This window comes from Dendronephthya gigantea, unplaced genomic scaffold, assembly GCF_004324835.1.
Source record: "Dendronephthya gigantea isolate DGI-Jeju-01 unplaced genomic scaffold, DenGig_1.0 000071F, whole genome shotgun sequence".
In the NCBI taxonomy this organism is placed as follows: Eukaryota; Metazoa; Cnidaria; class Anthozoa; order Malacalcyonacea; family Nephtheidae; genus Dendronephthya; species Dendronephthya gigantea.
Window position 1 is genome coordinate 679,257 of NW_021163081.1, and position 19,330 is coordinate 698,586.

The 19,330-nt window shown below is 37.4% G+C and overlaps 3 protein-coding genes across 3 annotated transcripts; 2 read left to right on the forward strand and 1 right to left on the reverse strand.

Moving 5' to 3' along the window:
- The first annotated feature begins 1,382 nt into the window (after window positions 1–1,382).
- On the forward strand, window positions 1,383–3,177 carry LOC114531367. Its single transcript, XM_028552993.1, has 2 exons — window positions 1,383–2,991; window positions 3,052–3,177. The coding sequence occupies exon 1, from the start codon at window positions 1,439–1,441 to the stop codon at window positions 2,957–2,959; it is 1,521 nt and encodes a 506-aa protein (XP_028408794.1). The 5' UTR covers window positions 1,383–1,438; the 3' UTR covers window positions 2,960–2,991; window positions 3,052–3,177.
- A 309-nt stretch (window positions 3,178–3,486) lies between these two features.
- LOC114531366 lies at window positions 3,487–10,279 on the reverse strand. Its single transcript, XM_028552992.1, has 3 exons — window positions 9,998–10,279; window positions 4,159–5,675; window positions 3,487–3,660 (listed from the first exon to the last, which is right to left on the reverse strand). The coding sequence occupies exons 1-3, from the start codon at window positions 10,152–10,154 to the stop codon at window positions 3,505–3,507; spliced, it is 1,830 nt and encodes a 609-aa protein (XP_028408793.1). The 5' UTR covers window positions 10,155–10,279; the 3' UTR covers window positions 3,487–3,504.
- A 6,015-nt stretch (window positions 10,280–16,294) lies between these two features.
- LOC114531414 (protein ALP1-like) lies at window positions 16,295–17,689 on the forward strand. Its single transcript, XM_028553024.1, has 2 exons — window positions 16,295–16,883; window positions 16,998–17,689. The coding sequence occupies exons 1-2, from the start codon at window positions 16,295–16,297 to the stop codon at window positions 17,687–17,689; spliced, it is 1,281 nt and encodes a 426-aa protein (XP_028408825.1).
- The last annotated feature ends 1,641 nt before the right edge of the window (window positions 17,690–19,330 follow it).

The window sequence follows — 19,330 nt, forward strand, 5'->3', positions numbered from 1 at the left end:
AGGGGTAGGCAACATAGTCAAGTGACTATGGTAAATTATCCAGATAATAATTACAAAATTCCCAGTTCCCAATTCCCAAAGTATTCATTCATAAGTGGAAACATGCAGTTCATTGTTCATATTTTCATATCACAGTCCAGTTATTTATTGATATACAGCTCATTGGTATTTAGGCAAGCCATGAAGCAAGCCAATGAGAGGCAGCTATTTTGCCTATGCCTGGCGGCCGATACAGCCTTTTGATTGGCTAATAGCTTTTTTGCCTAACCAAGACGAATTTGCCTAACTTGACGTAATCAGGAAGCCTTATGATTGGTTATTTTTTTTAAATCCTTTTCTTTCATTGGCTTGCAGATTTTGCCTATCTTTGGCGAGTTGAGCCAATCACTGTGCTTCGTAAGCATGCCTGTGTTAGTCATGTTAGGCCGAAGACTAGGCAAAGAGTGGAAACATGCCTTTTCAATCGCTCTGAGCATCGAAGGATTAAATTTCGAAGTTAGCTTCTGCTTTTTCGCGTTCGCTTTGTTATTGTGTTATTTTACAATGTCTTCTTCGTCTTGTAGTGATTTGTACGAGCCATTCGAACGATTTAGAGTGTCTAAATGACGCGATATTTATGCGACGTTTCGATCTTTGTATTTATGAAGGCGACACGCTCGTCGCTCAAGGCGAAGCTCAGATTTTTGTGTGGAGTTATATGCGCCGAAGCACGCTCGTAATGGCAAGAAAAAGGCTTGTACTGCAATGAGCTAACTATATATTTTGTTTATTACATTCTACGCCTCTATATAACTGTGTTTTTAGATCTCAAATCGGCAAAATGATTGTCGAACAACAACAAGCATGGCTAGTTCTTTTAGTATTCAAATATAAATTTACATATGTCTGCGCTGGCTATGCCTGCCCGTTTGTAGCAATATTTAATCCGTAGAAATGAATATGTATTCCGATAACTAATGTTGATGTTCACGTTAAAATATCTCTGATCCAAATAATTATTCGAATATTTTCAAAATATCATTTAAACTTTTTCAAAATATCGTTTAAACTTTTTCAAAATATCGTTTAAACGTTTTCAAAATATCGTTTAAACATTCTCAAAATATCGTTTGAACTTTTTCAAAATATCATTTAAACATTCTCAAAATATCGTTTAAACGTTTTCAAAATATCGTTTAAACTTTTTCAAAATATCATTTAAACTTTTTCAAAATATCGTTTAAACTTTTTCAAAATATCATTTAAACATTCTCAAAATATCGTTTAAACGTTTTCAAAATATCGTTTAAACGTTTTCCAAATATCATTTAAAATTTTTCAAAAAAATATCACTACAAAGTGGAAACACCCTGGAAGCACCAGTGCACCACGCTGTGCCCCCGCCGAGTCGAAAATCGAAACCACTTCACTTGTATAATAACCACCGGTGTTTCAATCTATGATGGCCGATGAACTCGAACAGTTTTTAGCTTTTGTTTTAAACAGATCTGAAGAAATTCGTTTGCTGGAAAACACAAGCGCTTCGGATAATTTTCTCTCTGAATTATTGAAACACATTGATTTACTTGGTAAGACCGTACAGTTACTGAATGAAATCAAAGATTTTGTGGATGCTCCTGCAGTTCACTGTGCTTCTGAGCCTGACTCACACAAATGGCGGGAATTGATCGACATTTATTGTAAAATTGAAAATGAATTCATTCGCCTCTTCCATCACGAAGCGACCCGAATTACTGTTACATGTCATCTGCCACCACTAATAGAGGAAACTAAACGTCCTGGCAGGCCGTGTTATTACATTCCAAAGGACTCTTTGATAGAATTGCGAGGTCTTAATTTTTCTTGGAGCAAGATCTCCAGTATGTTTCGCGTATCCAGGTGGACTATTATGCGTCGTGTCAACGAGTATAACCTTTCAAATTTACAAAGGTTTTCCATAATTTCGGATGAGGAAATTGACGAAATTGTAAGGGAGTACATTTCCCGGCATGGTTCAACCACTGGTGAACCATTCATGTCTGGCTACTTTAGATCTTTAGGCCTTCATATACAAAGGCGAAGAATTAGAGCGTCGCTGAACAGGGTAGATCCTGAACACTCTGCGTTACGTTGGGGTGCTCTAGTTTCAAGACGAAAATACTTTGTACGTTGGCCAAATTCCCTTTGGCACTTAGATGGCCACCATTCCCTCATCAGATGGAAGTTTGTCATACATGGCTGCTGTGATGGTAAATCCAGAAAAATTATGTATTTGAAGTGCAATACAAATAACCGTGCAGAAACTGTCCTGAATTTATTTCTAAGAGCTATCAATGAAAATGAGGGATTATGGCCTTCTCGTGTCCGTGTGGATTATGGTGTTGAAAATGTGCTGGTGTGCGATGAGATGGTTTCCCAGCGGGGCGAAGGACGAGGAAGTTACATAGCTGGTTCATCAACAAGTAATCAAAGAATTGAGAGACTTTGGCGCGACGTGTTTAGATGTGTTTGCCACTTCTTTTACTATACTTTTTATGCTATGGAACAGACAGCAATTTTGGATATTGAAAACCCAATCCATATGTTTGCATTACACCAAGTATTCACAAGTAGAATAAATACTGCTTTAGATGATTTTGCTGCAATGTTTAATAACCATAGACTTTCAACTGAAAATGGTTGGAGCCCTAACCAGATCTGGCTAAATGGAATGCTAAATGAAAACAATCCATTGCGCTTTAGTCATGGATTGGATGACTTAGTTGTTGATCAACATTATGGTGAAGATCCTGATGGCCCACGTCCTTTGTCAGATGATGAAGGTGTTGTTGTTGAACCAGTGCAAATAATAAATGAGAGAGAAATATCTGATTCAATTTTGCAGCAAATTAATCTAAATAGACCATCAGATAAAGCTGGTATGGATGTTTATGCTGATGTTTTAGCTCTAGTTGTGCAAAATCTTGAGGAGTACATTTAAATGCAATTTTGTCCAATAGGAACACAACCTGTTTTTTCCAAAGTTTTTTCCAACTTTTATCAAAGTTTATGAAACATTATATAATTAGAAATTAGTGTGTGTTTAAAAAATCACTTCTTAAAATCTAACAACTAATAAAAATAGAAAACCATGAAAAAATGATATAACAGACAATCAATTCTGCAATGTACAGAACTAAAATGTTGGTCTTTCAATGCCTTTGAAATGTTAACACAAGAACTAGAAACCTAAAATCAAATTCATGTGGGAAACTCAAAGTCTAAGACATTCAATTCACTTCTGTGATGTTCAGATCAATGCATATGTTGAATACAATTCTTAATCAATGGTCTTAATGAATTAGGCATGTAATACTATAAACAGGAAGAGGTAACTTTAGTAATAACATAAGTGTAGTTTAACTATTGGCTTCTTTGACTTTGACTGCCCACATGATTTTTTGTTAACAGTATTGATAAATTGTTAATGATGTATTATCAAATAATATGAAACAACAATGTGTTTGGGTAGTAGTGTACGCTCAGTTACGCATTTCCAAAGTGAGCATTCGCAAAAGCAAAATCAAAAACCTCAAAAAGTTCTTCTTCACTTGGTAACTCAGACGTGATTGATCCTATGGATAAGACCATGTTGTTAGTACAGGTGTGAGCCTTTGGTATAAATTCATATTTGCTTGATACCTGTTAAAAATAAAGAAAGAATTAAAGAAAATTAGGGTGCCTGTTTTAGCAGAGCCTTATTTCCCTTTTCTTTCCTGCAATTTGGATGTAAACTATTTTTGTCTGGTTTAATGGGAGTTCATGTGCAAAGTTAACGCTTGATGGTTAACTGATATGACTAAAAGGAGCCCATAATACTGCCTAAAATTGTTTTTTAAAGAAATCAGTTAACTGATTTACTTTGTGGTTCATAGAAAAAAACAAAAATCTTACAGTCAAATTTTTGCCAGAAGGTGTAAACAAACGAAAATAAAGTTCTGCTTACAAGTTATTATTTAACAAACCATGAATCACAGAGCAAGTTGTTATTTTTCTCTTCACAACTTTACTCCTGATGTAACAATTAATGCAATAATTTTGCACTGTCATGTTCATTGCCAATCAATTAATTAAAGCATTCAAAGAGTACTTCATAACATTCCTGTCCATTTGTATATTGTTGGAAGATGCTGTACATACCTTCATTGGCTCTTCATCCTTACATGTGAATGTAATTGATGGATGAACAACAAATCCAAGTGGTGGTTCCTCAGAAGCACAGGTTGCAAAAATTAAGAGAGAACTTAAAGTAATTGGTTCTCTCCTACCACTAGCAACCTGCCTTACATACTTCACGAACAAAGCATATAATGCCTTTTCCTTAAAATACATGGATGATCCTTCTTCAGAGAAAGTGGGTGCCAACAATTTAAGAACCATCTTTGCTGATAATGTCTGGTTGTTGTGTCTGAGTAAATGGAGCAGGATGGGGAACTTCTCCATTATCCTTGCAAGGCCAAAAACATTTAGACCCTCTCTTAATTTAGCAATGCAAGGATTTAAATTGGGTGAGACCAGACTCTCAATGACATCATGGGGCATAAAGGTTGGCAGCTGGCCATTTTGGAGCAAAGCAATACCAATCATGATGCCCACATAATAGTAATCATCAGCTAGATACTCTCGGAGACCTTTGTCAAAGTACTTGTCCTTCATGGCTGCATTCATTAAACGAATCCACTCTTTTCTAGGACCTCCTACGTCTTTAGCCATTTCACCAATAAAGTCAACTTCAAATGTGACATGAAAATCTTGTATTGCCTCCAGCTCTGAAAATGTGGATCCCATTATATTATGTCTATCAACACAAATATAGTTAGTTTCACCTTCTGGGATTTCTGATGTATCTTCAACATCTAACACTCTTCCTTTCACTAAGTTCTTTTGTAAGAAACGTAAGATTTCAACTGGGTCATGCAGACTTTGACTTGTTATTTCATCAATGAGGTTATCAACAAGATTGGCACAGGGTGAGGTCTCTTCCTGGTTGAGCTGTATTGTTTTTATAGTCTCAGGATCTTTTTCTGTAGGCTGTTGTGTACCAGCATGAGCGGTAACTGCACTTTCTGTTGTCTTTGTTGCATCAACATTAATAATTTCAATTTCAGGTTCCACATACGACTTCAATAACTCATCATCATCATCATCATCCTTATTTAAGTCATACAGGAAGTCATACCCTTGCTTCACCTTGACATAAATCTGTCCTTGACCAGCCATTTTTTTTACTACAGCGTAATTAAATTCTGTTCCTGGTCCCAGCTCAAGCTTTGTGATTGCCTTGTGTCTAATTTTGACAAACTCAAAATCATTATCACCCAAGGCAGGAATTTTTGATGCAAGAGAATCTTTTATGGCCTTTCTGATGCTTTTTTCGTTGTCGTCTTCATCAATGGTCAGCATCCCACTTGCCAGGACTGAGTCCCACTTTAGATGATGCGGTTCATCCTCATCATCATCCGCCCAACATCTAAGCAATGAAAACTCCATCGCTTTCTTCACTTTTTGCTTAGATGGCTTAGTTTTCGACTGTCGGTTTTGCTGATAAGGAGACGATGCTCTTAATCTTTCAGTTCTATTCAACCGTCTGAAAAGTCCAGACGAAGAACTTGCTTGTAACATACCGCGTGCTCTCTGAAGCGTTTCCCCCAATGGAAATGATCAGGGGCGAAACTTGGGGGTTACAATTGGGGGGGTGTGAGCTGCTTTTGCCCGACGAAAAGGGCGTGGTTTTGCAGACTCCCGACAAACAAGGCGTGGTTTGATGGAGTATTAGAAACGAGTTATAGTTGCTTTAACACTAAAACTATAATTTATGCCAGAAAAATAGAAACTTTAATGCTTAACATTTTCTTAAGTCTTAACGGTGCGTTTGAAATACTTTCAGAATAGTTTAGCATGCATAGTGTTTGGGTTTCTGAACTTTTAACTTAGCATTATCTTCAATTTTCTGTTCTTGTGACTTGCCCATCTTCTCAGGGCTTCATTCATATCAATGGAGTCCACCAGATCTCTTTCAGTTGCAAGAACAATCAAATCATCTAGTCTCTGGTCACTCATTGTGGATCTCAAGAAGTTCTTTACAATTTTCATCTTACTGAATGTTCGCTCATCCTTAGCGACACTCACAGGAGCTGTGAAGAGAAGTTTGCATGTGTACACATTTGGGAAAATTTCTTTGTCTGCATACGCTTGTTGAAATACGTCTTCAACGGTATTGCATGAGTTGTCTAACTTGTCCACCCGTTGCTGGAATATTTCAAATTCTGCGTGAAGACATTCTGGATTCATTGCCGCTGATGGTGGAAATAGTTCCGATATTTTATTCATTTGCTGAATCTCTGGCTTTTGTAATGGGGACGAAGAACCTCCGCCAAAGGTTTTATCTTTTCCAGACACTGCTTTACGTTGTCGTTGTACTCAGTGATAAGAGAATCGATCACTTCTATGATAACCTTTCGGTAGTATGTGTGAAAGCAATTGTTACGGCAGAATCTGGATTGTCGTCTTGCCTTCTTGTCATCCTTCTCGGTCTGTGATGACGGTTAAATTCTTTCTCTGGGTCAGTACCAAAGCGTTTGGAAAATTGAATGCTGGCTTCAATCTGGTCATCCATTTCTGACTCACTTTCTCTGATGGCTTTCAAGGAGATAATTGTCCCTTCTACCAATATCAGCGCATCTAAAATATTGAGGGCTTCCTTCTGCATCTCCATCGTCAAAATCTTTGTCTTCTTCATTATTGGGCGCATGAACATAAGAGTAAAAATAAAGTCGAATTTCAGCATATTGTCGTGCAGAGTACACGCTTTGGTCTTTGTCGCTGCATCTACATTTTCCAGCAGGGAAACTGACTTCAACGCATCTTTTACTGCTTCGAAAGACATCCAAACAGCGTCAATAGACTGACTTCGATATACCCAACGAGTTTTAGAAAGGTTTCGCAATTTTAAGGCATTCTCTACGGTCTTAAGGTGATCGCGAAGGACAATGTTACGTTTGCAACTTTGGCTAAAGAATACGAACAATTCCTGCAGCAACGTATACATGGATGCAACCAGTTGTACATTGGATGTATATGCTCATTAAACGTGTTAGACCTGTGTCCTTGGCAGGTAATATAAGGAATGCTTCTTCCTACCAAATCCTGTAAACATTGTTGGGCACCTCTATATACACCAGACATAGAAGCTGTATAATCGTATGACTGATATACCAGGTCTTCTTTCTTTAGATATTTTGAATTCAAGGACTTCAAAAATATCTTTGCCTGTCCTTCACCAGTTTTATCAGTGGTTTCCTTCATTTCTAGCACTCGTTCTCGTGGATGATTATCTTCATCGATATATCTTACAGCAACAACAAGCCGATCAGTGTTTGCAGTATCTGGTGATGTATCAGCCATTACGGAGTGCATACCCGAAGCATTGACATCGCTAACGATACGGCTCTTGACATCTTCAGCAAGAATATTTATGAACTCGTTTTGTGACTCAGAAGATAGATATTTGACACAATAAGGTTTTGTCTCTCATCTGATAGCCAATAACGAAGGTGCTGGTTGTGACGTGCAATGAATATGCGATCTGGATGAAGTTCCCATTGTTATCACTCTGACTACCTCGGAATGCGATTTGTTGCCTAGCCAGTGTTTTAGCAATGTCGAGAAGAATCTTGATAATCTCTTCGTTCCTGATGTTGTCTTCTTCTTCCTGGACTCTAGCGGCAAGTAAGCGTTTGTTTAGCAAAACGTCAACATGTCTCATGCCGTCTGTGTATTGAGCAAGATCGCTCAGTGCAGCCTTGTGTGCCTCGCTTGAAAAGTGTTTTGCCATCTTCCCCTGTTGTCCTTTCCCAAACTTTTCATTCTGTCCATGATCGTAAACCATTTATCCAAGCATCTGCAGCCTTTTCTCTTCCAGGTTAGTGGAAAAAACTACAAACAAAACAAGAAAACTGTATCGTTCTTCGTGCTGTATTCCAAATGGGGATATTCCTTGAACCATCCAAATACGAAACGACATTGTTTTCCGGACGAAATCTCTTGGTTAGTTGGATAAGATTTCAGCTTCGGCTGGTGCGGTCCAAGTTCGATTATCTTCTGCTTTTGAAGATCACTCAAATTTTTGGTCGGTCGGCAGGATCAAACAGAGAGGTGAATTCATTATCCAATTGAGGGAGCCCAATGTCTAGTTTCTCCTGGTTTATTTGCTCGAGCGAATCTTGACAGTCTTTCACTATTTTAGTGGCAATATCTTTCACCTTTGAAACAGCATCGAGTACATCGGACAAGATAACTTGAGGGTAGACAATTTCTGATGTTATGGCGTCTGTCATGATACTATCACATTGGCAAGCAAGTCCTATCAGTACTTTAATACGTGCTGCATAGTTGGTCAATAATGTTTCATGACTTCGTTTTGACATTGCATCGACGTCTTCGTTTCTCCCCCCTCTTGCACTTGATCCAGTGACAACAGCTTAATCTGCTTCTTCATTTTCCTCTTTTTCATTATCTTTGTCTTCATTGTTCTGAATAGAATCATCATCTATGGGGCTGTCATTACCATCACTCTCGTTTACATCAATAAAATCATCTTCGTCTTGAACGTCATCATCTTTACTGTTCTGAATGGAATAATCACAACTTTTATGGGTTTCATTTTCGTCTTTATTCTCCACGCCATCTTTTGTTGTCATTTCACGAATCTCACAACGTTCAATGTTGCCTTCATGTGCACCTTCAATTGCGTTCTCCACTCCGTGTCCAGTATTTGCTCTGGCATAAATTTCAGTTTCTTTGACCCTTTCCTAAAATAAACTGTTATGAATTACAAGAAAAACAGAAAAGGTATACAATTTATAGCTTTCTAATTATCATGTATGTTAAGCGTTCTCATGATTAATTAACAAAATTTTGTTGTTAATATATTAAGTTGATTCCTATTCATACAACGGGTGAAAGCAAAGGAAGATTACATACCTTTAAAAAATTAAGAGTCGTTTGACCTGCTTCGCGGATAGCTTCTGAAGATGCATTTCCACAATGCTTGTTCAAGTTGTGTTTGGGAAAATGATCACTGTTCATTTCTATATTACACGACGTGCATTTCACTTTATGTCTGTAATACCTGGCTTGCCTGTGCCGAATTTTTGGTTTCTTCGCGATTGGTTCTTGGTCTGAATTCGTTAAAAATCAGGTTACGATTAACGTCAATATATACTGATGAACTGTGAAATGAATGAAAGCTTGGTGCAAATGTGCCTCAACTCACCATCCATTTCGTCCTACTCTCTACACTGCAGAGTTTTTAACTATTTCTTAATCTTAAACCCAACCATGCGGTCCATGCCCTTCGTTACCGATTTAAACCGTACGGCCCATGCTGGCATACTGCCGTAGGTTATCTTGCCTGAAATACAAATATTGCAGTCATGTAGAAAAGCTTTTTTGGCATTGCATAAGTGCATCAATTTTCAAAAACGCCTGTAGCAATTGTTGTATTAATTATAAACATATAACTCAGTTGAATACCTTAGGTTGAACAATACGCCTCCAAAAACTTTCACACGTTGCGCTAAACGTCAAACTTTAATGCGAAGTTATTTAACAACACGAGTTTGTAATCAGTTTATTCATGACAAAGGAAAGCGCTAGACCGTAAATAAGATGCTACGGTCTAGCGCTTTCAAAACCTCGTACACTCTAGCGCTTCAAAGTTTAAATTCATAACAAAAAGATTCTCAGTTGAGCACAAAATTCACTGACAGATCATAAAACATGTAATTACAGGAAATTTCAGGCATAATTTCTCGGCGAAATTCAGCATATTCGAGGCAACATTTTCCCGACGAGATTCAATATTCGAGGCAACATTTTCCCGACGAGATTCAACATATTTGCCCGACGAAATCAACATTATTGAGATTGGGGGGGTGAGACACCCCCCCAAACCCCCCCAGTAGTTTCGCCCCTGGAAATGATAAAGAACTTGAGGCCGTGCTGGATCCGCTGGAGGCGGCATTGCTTCTTGGAGTAGGGTTGTTGATATTACTTGGTTGTGAATCGGCACTTACTAAAAGCTTGGAAGCTTCATCCAACAGTTTGGCAACCTTTTGTTTTACTTCTTCATTCATATTTTTCGTTCTCCGTTCGTATTACTTTGCAAAAAGAATCGTCCGAACACCATACATGTAAGTTTTGGCGGGAGTTTGGTGTGGTGCTTCCAGGATGTTTCCACTTTGAAGTGATATTTTTTTGAAAAATTTTAAATGATATTTGGAAAACGTTTAAACGATATTTTGAAAACGTTTAAACGATATTTTGAGAATGTTTAAATGATATTTTGAAAAAGTTTAAACGATATTTTGAAAAAGTTTAAATGATATTTCGAAAAAGTTTAAACGATATTTTGAAAACGTTTAAACGATATTTTGAGAATGTTTAAATGATATTTTGAAAAAGTTCAAACGATATTTTGAGAATGTTTAAACGATATTTTGAAAACGTTTAAACGATATTTTGAAAAAGTTTAAACGATATTTTGAAAAAGTTTAAATGATATTTTGAAAATATTCGAATAATTATTTGGATCAGAGATATTTTAACGTGAACATCAACATTAGTTATCGGAATACATATTCATTTCTACGGATTAAATATTGCTACAAACGGGCAGGCATATAATTATTTGGATCAGAGATATTTTAACGTGAACATCAACATTAGTTATCGGAATACATATTCATTTCTACGGATTAAATATTGCTACAAACGGGCAGGCATAGCTGGCCGGTCAAGGGTTACTATATATGAATATATAACTTAAATATGATATGAAAGACACAAACTTAGCATGTTCACTTTTAGTTACTTATTATTATTCGTATTCCTGATGTATATCACATGTATAAATACGTTCATATAAAAATTATAAGTGAATATACATCATGATGTTGACATTGTAACTCTGCCGTCAGTCCGCGATATAATTGATGGATACTTGATCTAGCGTGATTTTAATTTCCTGTTTTGAATATTTTCCTACTTCTCCTAAGTTCTAATGCTTCAGCTTCGGCCCTGGTACTAGTAGGTAACAATAATACTCAAAGTTGGGGCTACTCAAAGTAGGGACTAAGGAATACTTTGGGAATAAGTAGATTCTCCCCTCAATTTCATCTCAAAAACAATTATTAGCGTATATTTTTAAAAGTGTATCCTAGGCATGCTCATGAGCCCTAATATGGGGCGAAGCAGTTCAGCTGGTAGTCTCAAGACTATCATTTAAAAAATCGAACATCTTTAAATGAGTCATGCGTGACGTCATAAATGACGTCATAAAATTTGACTAAGGTATGAAAAATCCTAGATCCGCACCTGTACAGAATCACAGCTGAAGTTCAGCAAACAAGTTCTCCATGTAACACCCAACCCGATTCAAATTTGTTAGAAGTTATTTCACAGCCTAAGGATTCAAATGGCACAACCAAAGACCAAAATGATGAGATTGTTAAAACTTTGCAGGAAATCTCTCCACAAAAACAATACTCTGAATTGGTTTCTGTTTCTTCCCAGTCTGGGACATTACAGGAAGCCATAGATTTATTGTTGGATGGCAAGAGCACAATAGAAGATTAAGGTAATGCTACTACTATGAAAATGGCAGTTATTTCAAGGACTAATGGATTTCTCAGTGATATATTCAATAAATTATCAATAAATTTCATCTAGCTATCACATTTCTAAATGTTTCTTTAAGTTTTAGATGAAATTTGGAGGCTGCCTTTATCAGCTGCCAAGTACCGAAAGCTGAGTGGTGTAGAATCATTGAAGAAATTCAGAAGAAATGTTGTAAAGCCACATGAGGAGCAACAGTTACTACATATCATAAGGGAACAAAGTATTATAAGCCTTATAAGCGATATATTATATTATATTATATTATAAGCGTTAAGTATTATAAGGTTGTCCAAAAATACAAAAATCCTATATTTGATTTAAGAAATCCATTGATGGTTCACTTTAGAAGTTCTGGAACAGCTGAACTTGGCATAGATGCAGGTGGTCCGACAATGGTTGTTTGAAGGGTAAAAGGGGCACCTACTCACACAATTTGACTACAACATCATATCTGGCAATCTGATGAAGTTAGTTGGCTGAATGATTTTACATTCCATCTTGAACCACTGTAGGGGTGTTAGTGGTCTTTCACCTACCACAGTAGATTACGTAGTTAGTGGGAAGAGAGATTTACTTTTGCCTGTTAGTGGGAAGAGAGATTCAGTTCCCCTGCCTTAGAGAAAGACTCAGAGAGATAGTGTTATAATTAGTTTTTATATTTAATTCTATAACTCTATATTACATAATTACATTATATAATTACATGTAATTGTTTAATAGTTCATTGTTTGTCTATGCATGGGAATTTAAACAAACAAATGGTATAAGAACTAGAACTAAATTTGTATAATCAAAACAGTGGTTTGTCTATATAACCCTAAAGTGCCCCTACTGAAGGAGTGGAAAATGTAAATTTACATTTGATAAAATGGTAACATCAAATATAATTATATACATATAATTATTTAGCTCTTATCATGCAATGGCCAGGACTTAAACAAGTTTATGGATTCTGATGACCCATTGAACATTGCTGATACAATTGCATCATCTGGTTTCCCTCATATTCAAATAACAGATGACAATAAACATATGGCTTTTGAATGCTGTCTGGTGCACAAGGTGATTACCAAGCGAATTCCTTTACTTCATGACCTTAGACAAGGCCTTATGTCAAATAGCTCAATGGGAGTGAGCCTGCTCAATTTGGTGAGCCAGCATGACGATGTAAGAGATCTCTTCCCGTTGAAATGAAGAAAATGGTGTAGTATGAGCTAGGATATATGCACAATCCAGATGCTTTGGTCTCTAAAAATTTCATGGATAGGTACATTGAAGAAATTAGTCAGAGGTAATAAATTATGACATTTAATAGAGGAGGGGGGCAAAATTGCCAGGGCCCGGAGTGTTCAAGGGGATCTGAAGTGAGTATGGATCACAAGGGCGCAAAAGTAGATGCTCTTGCCAGCCTTGATGTTAACTATTCAATATTCCTTAACTCGAAATGGCAATGCAATGAGATGCACCAGCTGTAGTACTTTACTTGTAAGAGCATGGAAGAGTGCTTCAAATTAATGGTTAACAAATGAACCCATCAAATTAATGTTAACCAATTAATGGGCATGCTTCCACATCAATGGGCATGCTTCCACATTCTATCTGTTAGTGTAATAGACAAAGAGAATTAGACAAAAAGTATTGCCAGTTATTGGATAAACACTTTATAGTAGTTAGAAGTTAAGGTAAGGTTCATTATTTATGGGGGGGGGGGTTTATGCAGTTTGAACTTTGAAGACCGCCAGACTGGGCCCCAATGCCTTATTTAGCAGAACGTCTATAAAATTATAATTTATATACATTTTTAGAAGAGCCAGATCAGGAATGTCTAGGTGACCTACTTCAATTCTGGACAGGCTGGCCTTCTTTACCGATGATTGGAAAACTTAGTATTACTTTCCTTTGTAAAGAGACCTCAAAAGAGTTGGCTATTGCAGAGACCTGCTTCAATTCTCTAGCAATTCCAACAATCCATAGTATATATGAGGTTTTTCAAGGAAAAATGGATGTTGCTGTTAAGTATGGAAAAATTGGATTTGGCAGGATCTAGCTATTGACTGCACCTAAAAGATTGATGTTTATATGTTTGATTTTTGAAAATCTAACTTTCTGTTCCAAACTATTACAGATATTTGTGCTAATAAGTTACAAATTGAAAAAACTGTAATTTAGTTACATTAGAGTCTTATCTGAACATTTTTGTTATTTATATTGATTAATTCACAGGGTATTAGTTTGTTGACGTAATTAGTATTATTTACTTCTTTGTCTACTGTACAACATTAATTAGACATCCCAATTTGTGATCCCTATCAAAGTGCCTGGAATGAAAGGTAGTGGATAGACTAATTAATTTGTTACAGAATTTTTAGTACATACTTTTGTATACTAATTTCAAAATATTTCACGGAGCATACCTCCAGCTCCCCCCCAGCAGCCTCAAGCAAATAACATATATGTATTATGTACAATGCAAATACTGTCTTTACTTTTAGTATTACTAGAAGTAAAACCTACTAGAGAAAATATGGGCAAGGTACACTATAGCTTCTTCTTACTATTTGCCATCCTTCTCTCAATGTAGGTGTCACAGAGTCTACTCTTTGTATTGCTTCCACTATTTGTCTTCTTTGAACAGGAATTCCTCTGCTTTGTAACGATCCTCAAACTAAATTTCTTCCAGCTTGTGGAGTAGTTTCTATAATCTCGCCAACAATATTGTCTAAATCTGCATCTTGTAACACAATCGTAGGAGCGTATGCTTACACACAACTTTTGCCTATGTCTTCTTATTGTTCTTGAAGAGGTTCCGTGTAATGAACTTATATTAGTCCATGAAAAGCCAAGAGATAACTGCAGGTTCAAGTGGCTCCCTAGAAACCAAATGGTTCCCCATTCAATAACGAGCAAGATGTTGACTATCAAGTTGACTATGAATTGACGTTAAGCCTTGTTGAAGCGTCACAAGGTTCTTGACTGAAACCAACTTTTATTCCTCTGATATCTTGCAATTATAGCATCCAAATGTGGCTCATAATTTTGAATACGCCTTAACCCATAGTTATAATCAACATTTTCACCACTTCCCAATTCCAATTACTGCTGGGTGCTTTGGATGCATTGATATAAGGCACTAAAAAATCTTCAGTATTTGGTAGCCACCGACTTGCCATGATCGGTGATGTTTGTTTTATTAAAACATTTAATAATAAAATTTTAGCAGGAAAATTCCGAAAGTTATTCACCTCTTGAATAAATTATCGCATAAATTACTGCAGGATAAATTATCCCCATAGATTATAAACAAAACTATCATACTGGACGAAAAATGCAGCTGTATTTGGAGCTTGACAATTGAATGTTCTTTTTGTTCTTTCAACTTTGATAATTTGCATTCGACTTAAAAAAATGTTTACAGAAACGAACATGATATTTGAGATGTGAAAGTGATATTTACTGGTTCAATATTTTGTACCATTTGGCAAACATACATTAAGGTACCATAATGGAATAAATTGTTTAGATAATTATATTCACAATTGAGCCTTTGCCTGATTTTAAGGACTTTCCAACATGGAGGTTGTTAGAGTTAATGGATACTAAATTAGATTGTTTTAAAAAAAGGAATTTAGATTTAAAACCGTTTCTGACTTATCAGCCATCTCTTTGGAATATTTGTGGTAAGTACTTTGTCATATCATCAAATGATTCATAAGTTTTTACATTTCTGTTTGGTTGCAAGACCACCGTTTTTAGTTGCATTGTCTGCTTCTTGTTGTGGTGATGTACATTTAGATTTGACAACAATGTGTCAAGTGTCCTATTGCTTTTTTTTGCTATTGTTCCCGTCAACTCAGCGCATTCAAATTTTTCTCTAACAAAAAGAGCTTTCCTCCCAGAACCACTTTGGCCAGGCAGCTTAGGCCCATGAGCTGCTTCAATTTTTGTTCTTCTTAAGGTTTTCTTAAAGGGTATTGCTAATAATTTTTTTTATGCTTGCAATCAGGTAAATTTGACCTCCTGATTACGAATATGGTATTATTTTTTACCAGAACGATTAGTTCTCGAGTTAATTTATTATAAGCATTCAGTCCATCAGCCATCTTGGACTGATTTTCAAAAAAATTCTCTTTTGGTAACTTGACACTTGTGACGTCGTGACGGTGACGGTGCAGGGTAGATCAAAACAACATATATATTTTATACGTGCATATAGCCATTTTGAACTTTTAGTGAAGTATTTAGCACTTGATTTCATAAATGGAAAGTATCCAGGATAACCAAGTAGAAGAGGTATTACCCTATCAATTTGAACCCGAACCGGGCTTGAATCCAAGCAATAGCAAGGAGGATAGCGACTCAGATGAGAGTCAATCATCAGACGAGGAAGTCGACCATGCGTTTTAAGGCCGGGAGACACGTGCGATTTTTCTCTTGCGCGAGCAATGCAACAAGTGAGACAACGACTCAAATTTCATTGCGTTGCCAGCGCAAGCGAAGTGGCGACACGTGCAACGAATATGCAGTCGCGTCGCAATCATTAACAAAAAAACTGGGGACTAATCAGTGTTGTCGCCTGTCGGTGTTTTGTTTCAACAACATGGCGTCGAACGAAGAGCTTCTCGTCATGGCAATGCTTTTGTTGGAAGAGGATGAAGATGTTGAAGACGTGAAAGAAAACAAACGCATTTGGAGCCGGCACTGGCTTTTAGAGAGGAACAAGAAAGGCCATTTTAGTCAGCTTTATCATGAATTAGCTGCTCACGACACACCAGGATTTGAAAATTTCATGCGAATGGATTTTCAACATTTCAATAAGCTTGTCAATGTTTTATCTAAAACGCTACACAAGAAAGACACAGTAATGCGTGAGTCAATCAAGCCAGCAGAAATGTGTTGTTTGACTCTCCGATATTTGGCGACGGGCGAATCATTCCACTCTCTGGAGTACCAGTTCAGGATAAGCAGACATTCAATTTCAAAAATTGTGATGAGCGTCTGCAAAGCCCTATATGAGGTCATGGGACCTCAATACCTTACCACCCCAAAGTCCAGGGAAGATTGGCTTCAGTTATCCAGCAAATTTGAAGCCAGGTGGAACTTTCCGAACGCTTTGGGGGCTGTAGATGGGAAGAGAATTCTGTTGGAACAGCCAAGAAAATCTGGTTCCCACTATCATGACTACAAAGGTAAGTTTGCACCAATAACACTTTTTTTGTAAAGTAATCAGGGTGAGTTACATTTTAGTGGTGTAAAAAGAGTATAAATTCACCAAGACTTATTTGTATATCTTTCATTTTCAGGTAATGATAGTATTATATTGATGGCAGTAATTGGCCCAGAATATGAGTTTGTATTCGCTGATGTTGGTATGAATGGCAGAATGTCTGATGGTGGAAACTGGGCACGCAATGAATTCCGGGTAGCTCTTGCTGATGTTGACAATCCTCTGTCAATACCAAGCCCCAAACCACTCCCTGGCCGGACAAAACCTATCCCATATGTTTGTGTTGGTGATGATGCATTTGGTTTGACATCATACATGATGAAACCTTATGCCAACACAGGCTTAACAGAGCAGAAGAGAGTGTTTAATTATCGCCTTTCAAGATGTCGGAGAATTTCTGAAAATGCATTTGGCATTTTAGCCAACCGATGGCGGGTTTTTCGGGGCTATATGCTGTTGCCACCTGACAAAGCAACTATAGTGACACTAGGTGCCATTGTATTGCACAATTTCCTTAGAAGTAGCTCAGATGCTGGGAAAGTCTACATCCCACCTGGCTTTGCTGACCAGCAAGATCCTGTGACAGGTGGAGTGATCCCAGGGCTGTGGCGCAACTCTGGCGAGTCCTCATCTTGGGAAAGAGTTCGCCCTCTTCGTTCCTACAACCCAACATTTGAAGCAAAAGAAATCCGCCAGGAATTTACAAACTATTTCATGATGGAAGGGGCAGTAGCCTGGCAATGGAAGAGTGCACATGTAGATCAATGAGGATTACCACTCAACATTTAATTGTGTTGTGTTTCACAATTTATACTTAATATTGACACATTGTTTCGAGATATTAAATTTATTAACAATTATAAATACATGACAATGAAACTTTAGTGGTAAAAAATACAATATTATCTTAATAGATATAAATATATACAAGTTCACAATAATCAGTTTTTAGCTCTAAATTCTAAATTCATAATCTTTACATTGCGCTATTCGCCTATGTTCACCTTCCTCACAGTAGTTTTCCGACTGACCTGGGTCTACTGGTGTGGAGCACACATTGCAGATACATCTATCGCAATCCACACAATAATATTTTGTGATTCTCCCACAATCAATACACATGCCATCACTGGGGTTGAATCTTCCATGGCGGTTGAAGGGTTTGTGGTGTTGTGGTGTAGCTGTCAGATTACTGGGAGGTGTAAAGGACTGTTGTGGTGTAGATGACTGGGTGTGTGGCGGTGTGAATGATTGGTGCCGCTGTGGTGTATGCAATTGGGTTGGTGGTGGTGTGAATGACTGGTGCCGCTGTGGTGTATGCAATTGGGTTGGTGGTGGTGTGAATGACTGGTGCTGCTGTGGTGAAGGCGACTGGGTTGGTGGTGGTGTGAATGACTGTGGTATAGATTGAGGCAAGTAGGATGGGGTAGGATGAAACCTGATGCTTTGGGGTGCTTGTGATTGCATTTGCATGAACATCTGTGAAAAACTTGCTGCCATGCTTGTTGGAAACCAGCTTGGAATCCTTGCTGCCATGCTTGTTGCCAATCTACCTGACTTTGACTGGTACCAGCTAGCCTGTCTGCAAGAACTTCCCACAATTTTGCTTTTTGTTCCTCTGTGTTAATCTTTTTCAACTTTTTCGGAGTTGGGGCAATGTGGTGTAGTGTTGAAACTGCAGTGTCTGGAATTGACTTATCCATGCGGAATTCCATGGCTGTATAATAAGGCCATTTTGACTGGTACACTTCATCAGCACCAGCACCCGATTTCTTACTTCCTTCCATTCTTAACCGTTCTCTATCAAAATATGTTGCAAGGTTATGCCACTCTTGCTGAATTTTGTCCACAGTATACCGCGAACCTAATTGTGCAACCAGGCGTTCCAAATTTATCCGCTTTAGATCTCGGTTTCTGTACTCTTTCTCATGTGGGTTCCACAACATTGGGTGCTCCTTATAAAATTCAATAAGTTGCTGTCGATCATCCTCAGTGAATCCGTTCTCTTTGTCACTTTTCTTCTTTAGTATCTCTGTACAGCAAAGATTTCTTATTTATTAAACATACAAACCTCATTTAATAGAAAACTTCAAACATTTGAATGGCATTGAAGAATGGAAGTAGTCATATTTATTTACCTTGTTCAATTTCTTCCCTCATAAAAATCATGTTCTCTTAATGCACCCAAGGCCTTTTTGGTTACTTTGCTGCTGGTTCTTCAGTCTGTTCAAGCTGCCGTTTGACTTCACGCTGCATGGATGTTCGTAGACTATGATATTTTTTCTCGAGAACTTCTATTGTGAATCTGTACTCAAGCGATTTTACTAGCTCGTCTTTCACCTTGTTTTTCTCTATATAGTTTCGATATTGAGGGTGCGAGGCCTTCCAAAGAATAGGGTGCTCACGATA

Bases quoted from the DNA above. Each gene is read 5' to 3' on its own strand.
- LOC114531366 (XM_028552992.1), bottom strand. From the start codon at position 10,154: ATGAATGAAGAAGTAAAACAAAAGGTTGCCAAACTGTTGGATGAAGCT. The intron at 5,676-9,997 runs TTCCAGGGGCGA...GCCCCTGATCAT, and splicing joins GGCCTCAAGTTCTTTATCAT to TTCCATTGGGGGAAACGCTT. The intron at 3,661-4,158 runs GTATGTACAGCA...TATTTTTAACAG, and splicing joins AGGATGAAGAGCCAATGAAG to GTATCAAGCAAATATGAATT.
- LOC114531414 (XM_028553024.1), top strand. From the start codon at position 16,295: ATGGCGTCGAACGAAGAGCTTCTCGTCATGGCAATGCTTTTGTTGGAA. The intron at 16,884-16,997 runs GTAAGTTTGCAC...TTTCATTTTCAG, and splicing joins CCACTATCATGACTACAAAG to GTAATGATAGTATTATATTG.
- LOC114531367 (XM_028552993.1), top strand. From the start codon at position 1,439: ATGATGGCCGATGAACTCGAACAGTTTTTAGCTTTTGTTTTAAACAGA.